General features: G+C 35.7%; 3 protein-coding genes across 3 annotated transcripts; 2 read left to right on the top strand and 1 right to left on the bottom strand.

Moving 5' to 3' along the window:
- Nucleotides 1-1930: 1930 nt before the first annotated feature.
- Nucleotides 1931-4047, top strand: LOC113705057 (large ribosomal subunit protein eL43). Its single transcript, XM_027226926.2, has 5 exons — nucleotides 1931-2061; nucleotides 2826-2865; nucleotides 3398-3486; nucleotides 3605-3687; nucleotides 3787-4047. Exons 1-5 carry the CDS (start codon nucleotides 2059-2061, stop codon nucleotides 3848-3850), a joined length of 279 nt encoding a protein of 92 aa, XP_027082727.2. The 5' UTR covers nucleotides 1931-2058; the 3' UTR covers nucleotides 3851-4047.
- A 1642-nt stretch (nucleotides 4048-5689) lies between these two features.
- LOC113703258 (pentatricopeptide repeat-containing protein At3g16610) lies at nucleotides 5690-12349 on the top strand. The gene is made up of 2 exons (XM_027224562.2): nucleotides 5690-8415; nucleotides 11949-12349. The coding sequence occupies exon 1, from the start codon at nucleotides 5881-5883 to the stop codon at nucleotides 8311-8313; it is 2433 nt and encodes an 810-aa protein (XP_027080363.2). The 5' UTR covers nucleotides 5690-5880; the 3' UTR covers nucleotides 8314-8415; nucleotides 11949-12349.
- Nucleotides 9577-13895, bottom strand: LOC113704380 (uncharacterized). Its single transcript, XM_027226262.2, has 3 exons — nucleotides 12679-13895; nucleotides 10606-10864; nucleotides 9577-10246 (listed from the first exon to the last, which is right to left on the bottom strand). Exons 1-3 carry the CDS (start codon nucleotides 13893-13895, stop codon nucleotides 10058-10060), a joined length of 1665 nt encoding a protein of 554 aa, XP_027082063.1. The 3' UTR covers nucleotides 9577-10057.
- Nucleotides 13896-16304: the final 2409 nt, after the last annotated feature.

Raw genomic sequence — 16304 nt, 5'->3', positions numbered from 1 at the left:
CTGCATTATTCTAGTAAACTACTGAATTTATCAAAACTAAATTGTACTAATAGTACACCATTAGATAGCACATTTCTCATTGGATAATAAGTACAAATTCTTTGAATCAATCGAGCAGGCATTAATTTAAAAAATCAAAAGAACTTTGCAAGTAAGAAATTACCTATACAGTTTTTTTTTTAAAAAAACAAAACATTTAAAGCAACTCAGAAGACAAGAGGCCTTCCAAACATATTTTACTAGAATTACTTGGGGGTGAAAATTGTACCTAGTGATAATTTAAGGGGTAGTTTTAGATTGACCTTAAACTGTAGACAACCCGTGCCCAAAAGTGTTCGCCCGGCCGACCCGATCCAAAGTTCTTGTAAGAAAATAGGCATAATTTTAGAAACCTCCTCTAAGGTTTTTAATAATTTTACTAGCCTCCTCTAAAGTTTATAAAATTATACAAACCTCCCTCGAGATTAAGGTTTTGATATTCAATTAGAAAAAATAACTGTTTTGGATTGTAAATTATTTGAGATGATTTTGTGAAAAAGTACTGTAGCACTTTTTGATATGATGTATATGAGATAAAAAGGTGATTGAAAAATGTATTGATGATGCAAGCAAATCAGTGTGTGTAAATAAGGTGTAAATAAAGTGAAATAACACACAATCCAAACACACTCAATTAAAAAAGTACTTTTAAAGAGAGAGATGAAACTTTTATTCCATAAATATCCCTTATACACATATATGAGTCGTATTAGTAAAAGAATAAAAATAATTAAAAGTTAGAAATAATTAATACATACATTTAATCACTCAAAAAGTTCATATTTAATAAATTAAACAATACAACTAAGTAATAAAAATACACTAATGATTACAAGATTTAACAAAACAGACTAGTTATCTCTTTTAATATGATGTTTGCTATAATTCTTGTGATTTTGAACAGAAAAATTTTTTAATTTTGCATTTTTTCCCTCCTTTCAATTTTTTTTGAAACTCTTAAAGTTGTGACAATTGCAAAGTAATTTCACGGAAACAAAGGAGAAAGGAAAGAAAAGAAAAGCAAAATTTAAAAAAAAAATTGTTCAAAATCACAAAAATCATACTCCCTCCGTCCCATTGAAAGTGTCATGCTTTCCTTTTTGGGTTGTCCCAAAATATTTGTCACTTGCTAAATATAGTAAAGATTTTTCATTCAATTTCACTCTTTTAGCCTTTTGATCCCCACAATAATCAAGTGAAGTGTGCCCTTTGAGCCCACTTGTTCAGTATTCACGTGCTTCAAAACTTCATATGAATATATGCGTGGAGTGAAAAATCATAAGGAACTTGGTTGAAACTTCAGCGTGCAAAGCATGCACAAGACATATGCAAACAAAACAAAAGTTCTGGTCCTACCTCCAATAGTTCTTTAGGCTTTTAATTTGAATTAGCATCAATACCGGATTCCCAGTGCATTTACACGAGAAGCTTGGGCGAGGGACAAAATGGTAAGCAACTCACCTGTGCTGGAACTATTCATAAAAAACACAGTTTTCTAAGTGCGACGAAATTTTTGGGACGGAGGGAGTAACAAATATCATGTTAAAGAATATGGCTAGTCTGTTTTGCTGAATCTTTTGATTATTAATATAAGTTTATTGCTTATTTGTATTGTCTAATTTTTTAAATGCGAACATTTTGAGTAGTGAAATGTGTGTATTAATTATTTCTAACTTTTAATTATTTTCATTCTTTTACTAATTCAATTTATATATTTGCATAAGGGGTATTTATGCAATAAAAGTTTTACCTCTCTCCTTAAAGTACTTTTTTAATGTTACTTTTTCTAATTGGACCAATTTGTTAGGTAAAGCTTAACCTTGGGGGAGGTATGTGTACTTTTATAAAATTTAGGGAGGCTAGTGAAATTATTATAAACCTCAGGGGAGGTTCTGAAATTATCCCAAAAAAATAAAACAGGAGAATTAGGGCTTTTTAGTCAGTCAGTCGTTCGTCTTCCTGTTCAGCAGCCGCTCTCTTCCTCTCCGCTACCAGACTTCAGTCACCAATCGATCAAAAATGGTAAAATTTGATCTCAAATTTGCACCACTAGATTTAAATCTCTGTGCATAATTTTGTTTTCGTTTGACTTGTAGATCAAACATTTTATGGTCTATCTTTTGGTCCGGAAACTTTAGTTTGTCGAAATATTTTTTCCTTAATTTCTACGAATATGGATGACGTAATCCTGTTGTAGCTTGTAATTTGTGGTGAAAATGTAGTTTTTCCGTAGATGATATATTTTGTTTGGCAGCTATGGCATGTAAATTCAACTGATTTTTGAAGAGGAAAGGTTTTGTGAAGTGGATACCTGGGATATGTAGTATGAAATAAAGACGGAGATTTAGGTATTTTAAGGTTCGCAATAAACAAACAGCATGATGCTTAATTTTGACTATATAGGTTGGCAAAGGTTGCGATATTCGAGCTTTGGCCTTCCCTTGAATTGTCGAAGGACATTTTAATATCTAAGTTTAATTTGGTTTCTTGGGGATGGCATGAAATTATTTGGTTTGCTTTTGGTTTACTGAGCAAGGAAAGCTTCTTTTCGGCTATCTGATGCCCTTGTGGAAAATTCTTATGAACTAGTATTCTGCTTGCAATTCCAAGATTTCTGTGTCTAACTGGTTTTCAAAGGATGCTGAGAAATTAAGAATTTCTTTTCCATGTATGCGTTTTCTGCTGTATTTACTTGTTGGGTTCTTCAACTCATTGTGGATAGAGGAGTAATTGTTCATAACTCTGAGAGGATTTATAATTGTGGAAATGCATTATCTCTGGTGCAGACGAAGAGGACAAAGAAGGCTGGAATTGTTGGAAAGTATGGTGAGTTTAGCTCCTGTCCTCCGCAATTATCTAATCTTGTGATTTCTCACAGTGGATTGTGGTTTTTTAAGTTTGCATTTTCATGCGGATGATAATAGACTTACAGGATGTCATATAGCGTGTAATGAATGAGGGTATAAATGGCATGCTGCAAGAGTAGTCTCACTTGTTTGATGAGAAGACTCTGCATCTAACTTCAAAATTTGGTAATTAGGAACATGTTGACGAGAAATAGCCAGTGTAATTTTTAATATAATCAATATATCAATTTATGCTGTTCAAAATGGTCGGTAGATTCTTTTTCTATTCAATGAATATGGTGGCTTGACGTTCCATTAATCATTTACAGTTATTTTCTTAAGTTGCTTTGACTCTGTGTTTTTGAACTGATGTTCATTCTGGTTGTGGTTGACCGTTGCATTTTGATACAACTTCAGCTCTCTTACGATAGCCTGTATTTGTGTGCTGAATTTATAGGTGCAGGTTCGAGTTTAAATTTTATGTAATTGCTGACAGCTTTTTTAATATTCAGGTACACGCTATGGTGCCAGTCTGCGGAAGCAGATTAAGAAGATGGAGGTTAGCCAGCATAGCAAATACTTGTGTGAATTTTGTGGAAAGGTTTGGCTTTTCTTGTTGATACGTGTTGATTAATTTGGAAGACAGTTTGGCTATCAAAATTTGAAGTTTGTTCTATAGGATGCGGTTTAGTTCTAATGAAACGTTGATGATCACGCAGTACGCTGTGAAGAGAAAGGCGGTTGGAATCTGGGGCTGCAAAGATTGTGGCAAAGTTAAAGCAGGAGGAGCATACACATTGAAGTAAATTCACTGAAACTGACATGTTTACATTTTTCTTTTTCCTCTTGGCAATTAACTAATTATGTTTTCTCTGTTTTTCCTTCCTTTGCTGTGTAATAGTACTGCAAGTGCTGTGACAGTCAGGAGCACAATTCGGAGGCTGAGGGAGCAAACCGAGAGTTGATCTCGAGTCAGATTTTCTCATGCTGATTGTAGTTCTTTTCCCAGTTTTGCTGAATATGTGGCTGTAAAAACAGCTGGTTAGTTGTCAACCAACTGTTGGAGCTAGATTTTGTTAGACAAAATTTCTGTTATCTTACCATTAATCGATGTTGAATTACTATTGTGCAATTAAATGGTTTCACGAGGTGGCTTTTGGAATTCTTATTTTCACCTTTGTGATGTGTACTGTAGCTGTACTGTTGACAAAACTACCGCGTGAAAGCAAGCTCCAGTGTGAAGCAAATCTTGATTTAACCCCATAACCATAAAGCACACTACTATTCTGCTAAACTAGGCCTGTCTTGAAGCTCAGAGTATGGATGTCAAATAGCAGAACTGCCCTTAAAGCTGTGAAGCCCTGAACCGGTGGTTCAATTTTGTTGCTAAATTTCACACCTTGAAAAAGTTAGATCGGTTTTTAAATCCGGAAATGCTTGCGTAGGGAGAAGGTGCGCTTTTTGGCAGTGTCGAAGGTGCCGGATTATGCTGCGGTTGCTATGATGCTACTTTTCTGTTTTACTAGTAATAGCACTATCCAATGCTAAGCAAAAGCAACCGGTCTACTTTTTTTTTCATATGAGCACAATAATTTTGATTTTAATATTAGTTTTTTTTATGATGATGGAATTGGAATGAGAACTGTGGCTAATTAGTAATTTTAATATTAATTTTTTTTTATATTGCAGTGTTTTATTTTTTAATTGTCAACTTTTAATCCATAACTACTATCATTATTATCAATTATTGGAATGCGTTAAATCTATCTAATTACAATTGTCAGCATAAATGAAATTTACTTAATTTTAAAGCTTTTTATTTCACTTTCATTATTCACTAATATTGCAATACAATAAATATATGTAATCATTAGAAAAATAAGGGTATTTTGGACATCATTAAAAATAATTTGGATGTCATTTTCATTTTATCGTTTTTTATTTTAAATTTACTCTTATTATAATTTTTATTTTATCATTGAAAATGGCTTATGACTTGATAGATGGATTTGGTTTACTCAAACCAATACAAATGAAGCATTACTATATTATTGTCAATAACAATATTTGTCTTCCCCTAAATATCAGTGATTTGGATGATGTTTTTGGTATTATTTGAATTGTATTCTAACTTTTTAATTCATTTGCTATTTATTTTATGTCACTTTATAAATAGTTTTCAATTTTTTTTTAGTTTTTTCTTGTTTTGATCGGTTGCTATTAATGATAATAGTGGTTTGTATGGTGTTATTTCAAATTTCTTTTTTCTAGTTTAATACTACTATTTCAGTTATAAAGGTGTCATCATTTTTTGTATATTGAAATTTCATTGAATGTAACATGAAAAATTCTTCATATTAGTAAAAAGTGCATAATTGTAAAATTACTCTTGATATTTGTATGAAGATATACAAATAAATAAGGGTTCTCCTATCCTCGTATGTTTCTTCATTTTCTAGAGACTATCTATTTTTTGAAATTTATTTTTTTCTTTTTACAATCTCAACTAATGACTAATGAGAAATTTTTCATGCTTTAATTAAGATATTTTGATACGTATAATAATTGGAGATGGAGTCCAAGAGTAGGTAAATAGTTGTTAATGAATAATTTTAATTATAATTATCAATACCATTAAAATGTAATCAATTAGAGTGTTTTATTTCTTTTAATTAGTGTCATATCAAAATATAATAATTCTAATTAAAAGACATAAAGGTAATTTAGAAATAACAAAAATTAAGATAAAAAAGTGCTTACACTCTCACTCCCGAAACCAACATTCATAATTATTTTAGCTGGACATAATTTACGCAACTAAAATTATCCTCAATGTGAAGGCGGTGATTTTGCACGTAAATGAACTCCTCCATTTCGAACGTTGAGAATCGAAGGAAGTCTGTGAAAGAGAGTTGCAGCTCCTTAAACAAAGGGGGAAGAATTGAAAACTTGAGTATGTGATCACGCGCATCAGATCAGCGGAAGGCAGGCGGAGATGCCATGCCCAATCCCAAAGAAATCAGTTAACGCTGTCCAGAGTTATAAACAAATCCCCTCATATCATTTCAATGATTATCTTCATCTCCTTGAAGATTGCATATCATCAAAATCATTAACACCAGGCAAACTAATCCATCAAAATCTCCTCAAAAACCCGAACTTTAACACCAAAAACAAATCTTGTATTACGTTACTGGATAAGCTTTCTAAGCTCTTTATTACATGCAGCAAACCAGAACTAGCTCATAAAACCTTCAACTCAATCCCAAGCCCAGAAAGGCAAAAGAAGGGAATTTTATGGAACCAATTGATTAGGTCCTACGCTTGGGAAGGACCCTTTGAGAACGCCATCCATTTGTACTATGAGATGGTGGATATTGGAGTCAAACCCACAAAATTTACATACCCTTTTGTCCTTAAAGCTTGTGCTGCATTGCAAGATATAGATAATGGTGTGAAGATTCATGATCATGTAAAAAGAGATGGGCTTGCCTCAGATGTTTATATTTCTACAGCTTTGGTTGATTTGTATGTTAAATGTGGGTGTTTGCTTGAGGCGAGACAGGTGTTTGATGAAATGCCTGAGAGAGATGTTGTTGCATGGAATGCAATGATTTCAGGGTTCTCGATTCATGGGATGTATGGGGATGTGATTCATTTACTTTTGGAAATGCAAGAAGTGGGAGTGAGTCCTAATTCTTCAACTTTTGTGACCATTTTGCCAGTGATTGGGGAGGCGAATGAGGTGATTGCTGGAAAGGCTGTTCACGGGTTGTCTGTGAGGAGGGGAATTGATAGTGATGTCATGATGGGAACAGGGCTTTTGGATATGTATGGAAAATGTGGGTGGTTAGTTTATGCAAGGAGGATATTTCATGCAATGACTTTCAGAAATGAGGTGACCTGGAGTGCGATGATTGGAGCTTGTATTGCTTGTGATTGCACTCAAGAGGGGCTGGAATTGTTTGAGCAAATGAGGGTGGAGGATGTTGGAAGTCTTTCACCTGTAACACTTGCAACTGTTATCCGAGGTACGGCTAAGCTGATTGATCTGAAGGTAGGAAAACAGATACATGGTTACACTGTTAAGTTAGGGTCCAATTTGGTTTTGATGGTTGCTAATACACTTCTTTCAATGTATGCAAAATGTGGTATTCTGGATGATGCAACAAAGTTCTTTGAGGAAATGAGTTTCAAGGACTCTGTTTCTTATAGTGCTCTTATCTCCGGATGTATTCAAAATGGAAGTGCAGAGGAGGCTTTGCAAATTTTCCGTGCAATGCAGTTGTCTGCAGTTGAGCCAATATTAGCAACCATGATGGGACTCTTGCCAGCTTGTTCACATGTGGCAGCTCTACGACATGGGTATTCTTGTCATGCTTATTCTATAGTGCGTGGATTCACTGCAGATGTGTCGCTTTGTAATGCTTTAATTGACATGTATTCCAAGTGTGGTAAGATTGACGTGGCCAGAGTTGTTTTTGATAAGATGCATAAGAAGGATTTAGTCTCTTGGAATGCAATGATCATTGGTTATGGAATTCATGGACTTGGAGTCGAAGCTATTTCAGTGTTCCAGAATATGCAGGTTGTCGGACAAAATCCAGATGAAGTAACTTTTATTGGTCTTTTATCTGCTTGCAGTCACTCAGGACTTGTTGCTGAAGGAAAGCATTGGTTTCAATCCATGAGTCAGGAATTCAGCATCAAACCAAGGATAGATCACTATTTGTGCATCGTAGATCTTTTGGGTCGTAATGGACTTTTGGATGAGGCCTTCAATTTCATCCAGGGGATGCCATTGAAACCTGATGTGCGTATCTGGAATGCGTTGCTTTCTGCTTGTCGGGTCTATAAGAAAATCGAACTGGTAGAAGAAATATCAAATAAAATTCAGAGCCTAGGGCCTGAAAGTACAGGCAATTTTGTTCTCTTATCAAACATTTACAGCACTGTTGGGAGATGGGATGATGCTGCTGACGTTAGAGTTATGCAGAAGGGGTTGGGTTTCAGAAAGAGCCCAGGAAGTAGTTGGATTGAAGTAAATGGGGTTATCCATGCATTTGTTGGTGGAGACCGATCTCATTCACAATCAGCCAAAATAAATGAGAAATTGCTGCAATTACAAGCAGAAATGAAAAAGTTGGGCTATATGGCAGAACCTGATTTTGTTTATCAAGATGTTGAAGACGAAGAGAAGGAACACATCCTTCTTTATCATAGTGAAAAGCTTGCTGTTGCATTTGGATTGCTAAACCTGGATGAGGAAAAAGCCATTTTTGTCACAAAGAATTTGCGGGTGTGTGGTGATTGCCACACTGCACTTAAATTTATGACTCTTATCACGAAGAGGCAAATAATTTTGAGGGATACGGTTCGCTTTCACCATTTTTCGGAAGGTAGATGCAGCTGTGGAGATTTCTGGTGAAAAAATAAATGAACACATGATGAAGGTTGGCAGTGCCATGAACCAGAGTCTCTCAGTCTCTCTCTCCCAAGCTAAGCTCGGAAATCCAGGGCCTCAAGCTAGGTACTCCAAACACTTCCTGATGATCTTTTATATCCATATGACGTTGACTGATTTCTAGAAGCTTAAGAATGCTTCAACCGTGACATAGGTTTTATTTTTAGTTTTTTCACACGCGCTTGGTTACATAGGTAATTCTGTTCTAGTCCTGCAATATGTATATATGTTGAGTCTGAAGGATAGCCTTGTCATTAGCCTGAACGATCGGAGTTATGCTGGCACTCGACATACCTGGTACTAGTTTTCAGGAATGTGATGCGTAACAGATCCCTCTGACGTTTCTTTTTCTCCTGGACAGACTTGTTTTTGTAGTTAACAGAGTGCTTGCAATAGGCACCTATAGTCTGGTCAATGGCTAATATAGATTACATCTTTGTTTAACAGAATAATTTTGCAAGCTCCAAATACCATTTAAAAATAGCTCTAAAATCTCTCAACCCTATCCTGGTATTAAAAGAATAAAAAATCAATTTGCAAACTCCAAATACCATTTAAAAATAGCTCTAAAACCTCTCAACCATATCCATCTCTACATTAAAAATAAAAATAAAAATCTCTCAACCCTATCCAGGTATTCAAAAAAAAAAAAAAAATCTTGTTATCTTCAGCCGTTTTGAGACAATATTTGACAGTTTTCTTGTCTTTTCCACCGAAGTTTCTTGTGTTCTTTGTAACACATACATTGCAAAGAAGCACCAACCTCAAAATTTCATAATCTTATTCAAGTTGTGTCAATCCATGCCAATTTTGGATGGGGGCGCCAGCTTGAAACATGAAATAGTTCTGTAGTTGCCTTTGCCTTTGCCTTTGCAGTACTATGTTGTATTTTTCCGTAACAAGTATCAACCATGCCCTACAAGAGAAAACGTATCAACGGCTTTTAAGTGACTCGAGAGATTTTGGATTCTAATTCTCCTTCTCTCCGCCCACTTCTTAAATTCCGTTCCTCTCCTACTAGGAAAAAAAACATAAAAATGCTTCAGAGTTTTACCACAATGTTCATATTTTCACTTCTTGGTTGTCTACAAATTGTTTATTTACTAGATGGCTCGGTAGTGTAGCTCGATTCATCACGAATCCAAGGAACACAAAATCGAACACGATCCAATTTCTAGTATCTTGCTTCACCTTTTGTTCTTGCTTTCTGTTAGTGATCAATTTGCATTAACAAGCAAAAGCGTAAATACTGCATTCACAAAGGCAGTGCTACATTGTGTAACACTGAGCATTTCTTTTACAGACATCAGACAAGCTCTGAAAAACCATCTAAATCCCCAACACACTGGGGTTCCTGCACATACATGTAATTACATTTACAGTAAGTGGACCAAAAAAAAAAAATCCTATTACTGAAAAGGGCACTTCAGTGCTCCACACATTGAGTGCTCTTATTATGTACATTTGGTAAAAACTTCAGTAAGTGAAGCATCCCTCTTGCTCCACGATCAGTCTATTGCTTGAACTGACGGTGGTTCCAAGCAGGTATACTTCATAGTTTCTTCACCTCTAGCAGATTCAAAACTTAGAAAGGTAAAATTTGATGACGAGAAGGGAAGAGAAACAAGAAAATCCACATTACATGAGCATTTCCCTTTGCTGTTCTGATGGAAAAGCAACTTCCAGCCAGCCCTTGACAATTTCTGTGCTATTGAGACTCACAAACTGGTTTTGGAACATTGACATTGTTGTTGTACTGGGGCATCTGATTTTGGACAGCTTTCACAGCGGCAACTCTTGCTGCGTTGGCTGCTTTGTTTGCAGCTGCTACAGCTCTCTTCACTCTTTCCTCTGTATTTGGCAGCTCAGCTGCCTTTTCTGCAGCTCTTCGTGCTTCCTGCAAGTTATAGTAAATTGATTTCCTTCTTATGCAGAACTAACACACACCTATAAAGCAAGGGTAGAAGAGCAGCTGATCCTAGAAGCTAAACTATTCTGGCAGCAACTTAATGGAGCACCTAGCCTTTTCACGAATAAAAACTATCGGGAGAAAACAAACGGTTAAACAAGTTGTGCAGGCTACTCAAATAAATTTAATAGAGAACTGAACAACACTTTCATAAATATCTCTTTTCACTATACTGCTTTTTGAAAACATTTTTATTCATATTCCATGAATTAAAAGTAAAACCATTTTACTTTCATTTTGAAAAATCAAAGTAAAAAGGATAGAAAAGGGAAACATGCTTTAATTACCTGAACAGCGTGAAGGACTTTTGAGTTGTCAAGCGCAACGGAAGATCCATTAAGGATGCCTTGAATGCTTGAGGCATTAAGAATCCCATTTTCCCAGTGGCCAGACTGTGTTTCTCCATTTCTGAAGGTATATGTACCAAAACCTTGCCTTCTTCCCTCGTGCCAGGCTCCCTCATAACGGTGGCCATTTGCAAAGTTATAGACCCCAAAACCATGCATCTTGTCTGCAAAATATTCTCCAGCATATGTATCCCCATTTCTGCATAGTGATAAACAACAAAGGAAAAAGCTCAGGCAAAAGAAGTTGCAATGATCATATTTCAAAGAATAAGCAGAGCTTCATATCAAATATTCTACTGACATCCTATCATCAATACAAGAAAGAATGGTGATAATATGCTTCACCTTCATACAAATTCTTTTCCTTAAGATAAACAAATTGAAACAAAAGGCAGTCTGATGGAATTAAGTTCAAAGCCACTCCTTACTCCTTGGAGTCGAGAAAGTAGAAGCATGGTAATCAAAGCAAATTGAGTGTACTGTATTTTCTTAAGTTTAGGAACTTTCAGTTTCTCTTTTTGCAATCTCTGGTCCCATAATACATTAATAAATTTTGACAGAAGTTCAATGCTCTACTCTGCCCAATCAACTCAACTAGCAAGCTTTCTCTCCAGCTGTATATCTCTAACCCACTTGATCTTTCAAATTTTCAGCTTTTCAATTTAGTTTCTATTTGTAGTTTCAATTGTTGCAGAAGACCACTTAACAAAGACAGATTGCTAAGCCTCGCGATTTCCTTTCAAGTTATGGGAGGATATGCTACAACCTTTAGCATAACATGAAATCAAAACAAAACTATCAGTTAGTCCTTGCATCCCACAAAGATGGTTTAAAGTTGACTTTCATGCATTAGTATTAGAAGTTTTCCTTCTAAGAAAAACTCGTTATGCCTAAGCAATAAAGGTATAGAACATAACTTCTTCAACCAAAGAAATTGAAAATTTTAAACCAATGAATTTAATGAAAAGGGTCACCCACTAAACTCTCAATTTGATCAACATCTGCTCTTTATTATTTCAAACTTGTTCTTAGTACTTAATAATTACTATCCGTTGGGCTTTAAGAACTGTTTGCCAAGTCCAAGATCCAGAAGTAAAATAGGCAGAATAATATTTCCATTCAAGAAATAATACAGTGTGAGTAGAAACCATTTGCATGAGATAAAAAGGAGACGTGGACAGGAAACTTCAGTAAAATGATACTCTATTTTCTAATGATTAAAAGCCTCTTCAATCATGAGAGCCAACAAAGAATTAATCTTAATGTCCTGGCTTTAATTGCAGGTTGACACTAAGTAGATGCTAAGATTGTGGGACAACAAAGTCATTGATATATGGAGAGCTACAAGATCCAAAGACAATCCAAATACGCACAGAGTTCCTGTATGAATGGGCAGTTCACATCAGTCAAAACTTTAACTACCAGTGTTGCATGTTAGTGGCATGACTAATGAAGCACAGTTCTCAAATGGACTTCAAGCAATGACTCTAGGTTTAGAGTGTCTAGGAAAATCCTAACGGTTTATGCACTCAAATCACTCCTTTTTGGAAAAAGTGATCCATCACTTTCACTCACATGAAAAGATACCAATAACCATGGTATCCTAACTTCATTTTGTCCAGAATTATTCTTGCACCTAAAGTCATAGTTAAAGACAGCTTAATCGTCCAATTCCTTTAGAAAATAGAGATGTGCACTATTCCCAGAATACGCCACAACGCACATCCACATTAAAGCCACAACAAGATAAAACAAGAGTTTGCACTATTTTGCCTGAGACAACTGAGAATGGCCTGAAAATTCAAGCATTCAATGCATCAATAGGTGCTCAAGATTCCTCCATATAGATCTTAGAACGGCAAATGAGTCCAACCCCAAAGAAGTAGCTACTGTATTACGAAGCCCAAACATCACCCCAAATGACAATATAAAAATGGTTCAGATTAGATATCCATGGACAATAAGTTCAAGAACACAGTACTAGGATTTAAAAATCAAAGTACAAAAGTTTACCTAAAGTGGTAACCGCCAAGCCCATGTTTAACCCCCCATTTGAATTCTCCAATATAACTGCTTCCATCCTCGCAAGTAAGGAATCCACATCCATGACACTGCCCGTTACACCACTCCCCAGAATACACATCGCCTGTATAAGACCTGTACAACCCAACTCCATGTCTCAATCCCTGCCTATACTGCCCGCGATACCGACTCCCTTTTGCCCATGTTTCAACACCATAGCCATCATACTTCTCATCGACCCAATCACCTTCATACCTCCCACTCAAATGGTAATAATAAACCCCACTTCCAGAGCATTTCCCCTTATAAAACTCCCCCTCATAAACATCCCCATTGCTATACACCTGCACCCAAGACCCTGAATTCTGCCTCTTTTCAGATTTAGGTTTGCTCCCAATAGACCAAACAACTGGTGGACTGTGATGATGCTTTGGTGGAGGGGCTAATGATTTGAGCTTAATACACAAAGTTTTCTCAAGAAACAATCTAACTGAGGGAAATCTAGGAAGGGCTAAATTGAGCGAAACTACAATAAAAGCAGAGAAAGCAAGAAGATAAAGAAAGTGAAGCAGGAAAGGCCAGTGATGAGTTGAGGTGAAAAAATAAACACCAGGCAAGGAAAGCAGGATAAAAACCTTTAAGTGGACTCTGAACCATGAGGCATGACAAGAATGGTGAATAAATCGGAGAGTGATTCTTTTTGTTGCCAAAAGTACATGAAACGAAGGAGAACAAAGGTAAGATTGGTGGTTCGAAGAATCAGACTTCAACACGGCCAATTTCTTGTTAAAATGGTGAGGCTGCAGCGGCAAGGGTGCTTGAACAGGAACATCATCTTGATTGACATTGTGATGAAGAGCAGAAAGAGTTGGAGAACGAGAAAGACTGGAGCTTTGTGACATCATAGGCCTCTTATGGGGCGAAGAAAAAAGGGATTTGTTCTTTGAGGAATTTTGACAAATGGGTTCATGGTAATTTGAGAAATTTGAAGAAAAAGGTAGGATCTTGATATGAAGATGACTGGGCTTCTGTTGGGTTGGTGAGTGTTGGGTGGCAGATGGTAATGGTGGCAGTGGTGGAGGAGTTGACTGGCTCTGTGATTGATGAGATTGGTGAACAAGATGAGTTGGGACGGTGATATTCAAATCGGAAGAGAGGCCATTATTGGTGTCTTTTCCGATCTGAAGTTCGAATTTTTTCTGATGCATTAAAGCCTATACAACACCTGAAAAATGTGTACTACTAGTACTCTACTTGGTCTGTTTTTATCCTTCTTTTCCTTACGATTCTTCTTTATATTTTGTGCAAAGTTTCTGTGGATTTTCGGTGCTGTTTCTTTAATCTCTTCAACTTTGGTGTGTCCGTGACTGTGTGTGTGTTTTGGCTGTGGGTCTGGTGGTTTGAGTAGTTCTTCTAGGCTCAGGGGGAAGCGATGATGTCTGGACTCTGGACGTTTGCAGGGACAAAACCAAGTGGACCTGAATAAGTGGTGGGGTGGGGTTAAAGGAACTGAATTTGAGATTTGGATAATAAAAGTAATTAAGTACCTCGCCTTTGTTTAAAGACCCTTGGATTTCATCAAATTTACCAACTAAATTGAGGCTGTTTGGAAAGCAATTTTCCAAAGAAAAATTGCTACGTTCTCCTCCGTGATTACATTTTCCAATCACCTTGTTATCTCACATATATCAAATCGTTACAGTAATTTTTCTATAAAAAATTCAAAAAAATGCAATCCAAACATGAATATTCAGATATATATAGAAGTTGACCTTTGACAAAAAAAAAAAAAAACATGAATATTCAAAGCCTTTCCAAACAATTGGAAAACCAAAGGGGGAGGAATTGGGAAAGAGAAACTTGAACCTCTCAAAGTCTCCATGAAGGAACAAAAATAATTTTAAGATAATTATACATTTTTTTTTATTGAAGCAAGTTTTCTTTATAGATAAGAAATCCACGTCTTATCTTAATCATGTTACTAAAAGTGATGAATTTTCTGCTTATGCATTTTCGACAAGTTCATAAAAACTCGAAATCTTTGATTACACATATAATCACTACATTCTATTTGCACTATTTGTAATTATTGTCAAGCATACAATATGGCAGTATTTCATCTAAAAATACACTCATTCTTTGGAATCATATAAACTGCATCACGTTTCATAATTCTTACACCAAATTATTGTGTCAAAATTCACATAAATTTGCAGTTTTTGAGAATAAATCATTTGTGCAATTGCAATAAAATGTCAATTTGCATACTTCAAAAGAATGAAATTCTCCATCATTTCATAACTCGAGCATTTTACAAAAGAAATTGCAAACTTACAATTATAGAGATATTAGTGTAAATTTGAGTGACTTGAGGGGCAAATAATGGAATACAGTGTGCTTTATTTGACTCCAAGTTTCCGCATAGCTTAGCTGCTTTTGAGATTTAATTGGTCGCTTCGCTGGGTTCACTTGCGCCACACAAAACAAACGCAAAGACCCGTTCAAAAAAGGATGCTCTCTGGATCAACGGCCCGCCATCAACATGGTCTTCGGCCTTTTGGGCAAGTATTTTTCCGAAAACACCCTTTGACAATTTTTCATTTTTGAATTCAGTATAGCAAACCCAATCCCCCCCCCCCCCCCCCCCCCCCGCGCAAAAAACAAACAAAAATACATTACGAGGAAGAATAATACTTCTTTTGTTCTAAAATATCTAGAGAATACAATAATGAATTTATCTGATTTGGACGTTTACCTTCGACCTCCATACAAGTTCAGTTGAACTCCCTCTTTTCCGTAATGTAAGAGTAAAGTAGATTGTTGCTGTTGCTGAAAAATTCAGTATAGCGAATAATACTAAAAACAAAGACGAGAGTAAGATCCTAATCTTCAAGTACTTATCAATTAAGCATGTAATAGGGATTGATCCATGAAAATGACTTATATTTTCTTTTTTTTAATAAATAATAATATCAAACTACTGCGATGGCCGTGCACAAGACAAGACAGATACCACAAAATGATGGAGACTCAGACCGTCTATACAATTAGGAACAAAGAATGTTTAATTAGCTATTTTCTTTTTGCAATTATAGACTGAAATACACATTTTATTTGTTTACAGAGGTGTCTAATCCAATATGGATAATGACCTGAGATTTGCCTATATATGTTGTCATTACACCTTGCTTCTTTCCTAAATTTGACCTTTCAAGCATCCCTTTTAAAATTTTAACTTACAATTTTTTTGCCCTTTTATTTTATGAGCAGTTGAGTACTGGTAACTGATATGTGAAAATTTTCCGAGCGGCATTCATCAAACTGAGGAGAGTTTTTGGTATTGATGTTTCAAGTTTGCTGCTCAAATTCTTTGTAAGAGTTCCAATCAAGATTTCTTTCTTTTGTTTGAGGGAAAAAAATTGAAGGGTAATTTAAGCCACAATAATTACAATTGCAAAGGTGGGCTTTCTTTCTTCACAAAATTTTTAGTGTTTTTGGTAGAATAACATAATTTTCAATATCAGTAGAAGTGATGGCATCCATGGAGAACACAAGGAGGAAAATTGTTTCTTTTCTCTTTTGGCAGTCAAGTACCTTTCTAAAGAGCGACAAATATC

The sequence above is a fragment of the Coffea arabica genome, chromosome 8e, assembly GCF_036785885.1.
Source record: "Coffea arabica cultivar ET-39 chromosome 8e, Coffea Arabica ET-39 HiFi, whole genome shotgun sequence".
NCBI lineage: Eukaryota > Viridiplantae > Streptophyta > Magnoliopsida > Gentianales > Rubiaceae > Coffea > Coffea arabica.
Note: the sequence above shows the minus strand (reverse complement) of the source record. Positions and strands in the feature narration are given on the sequence as shown.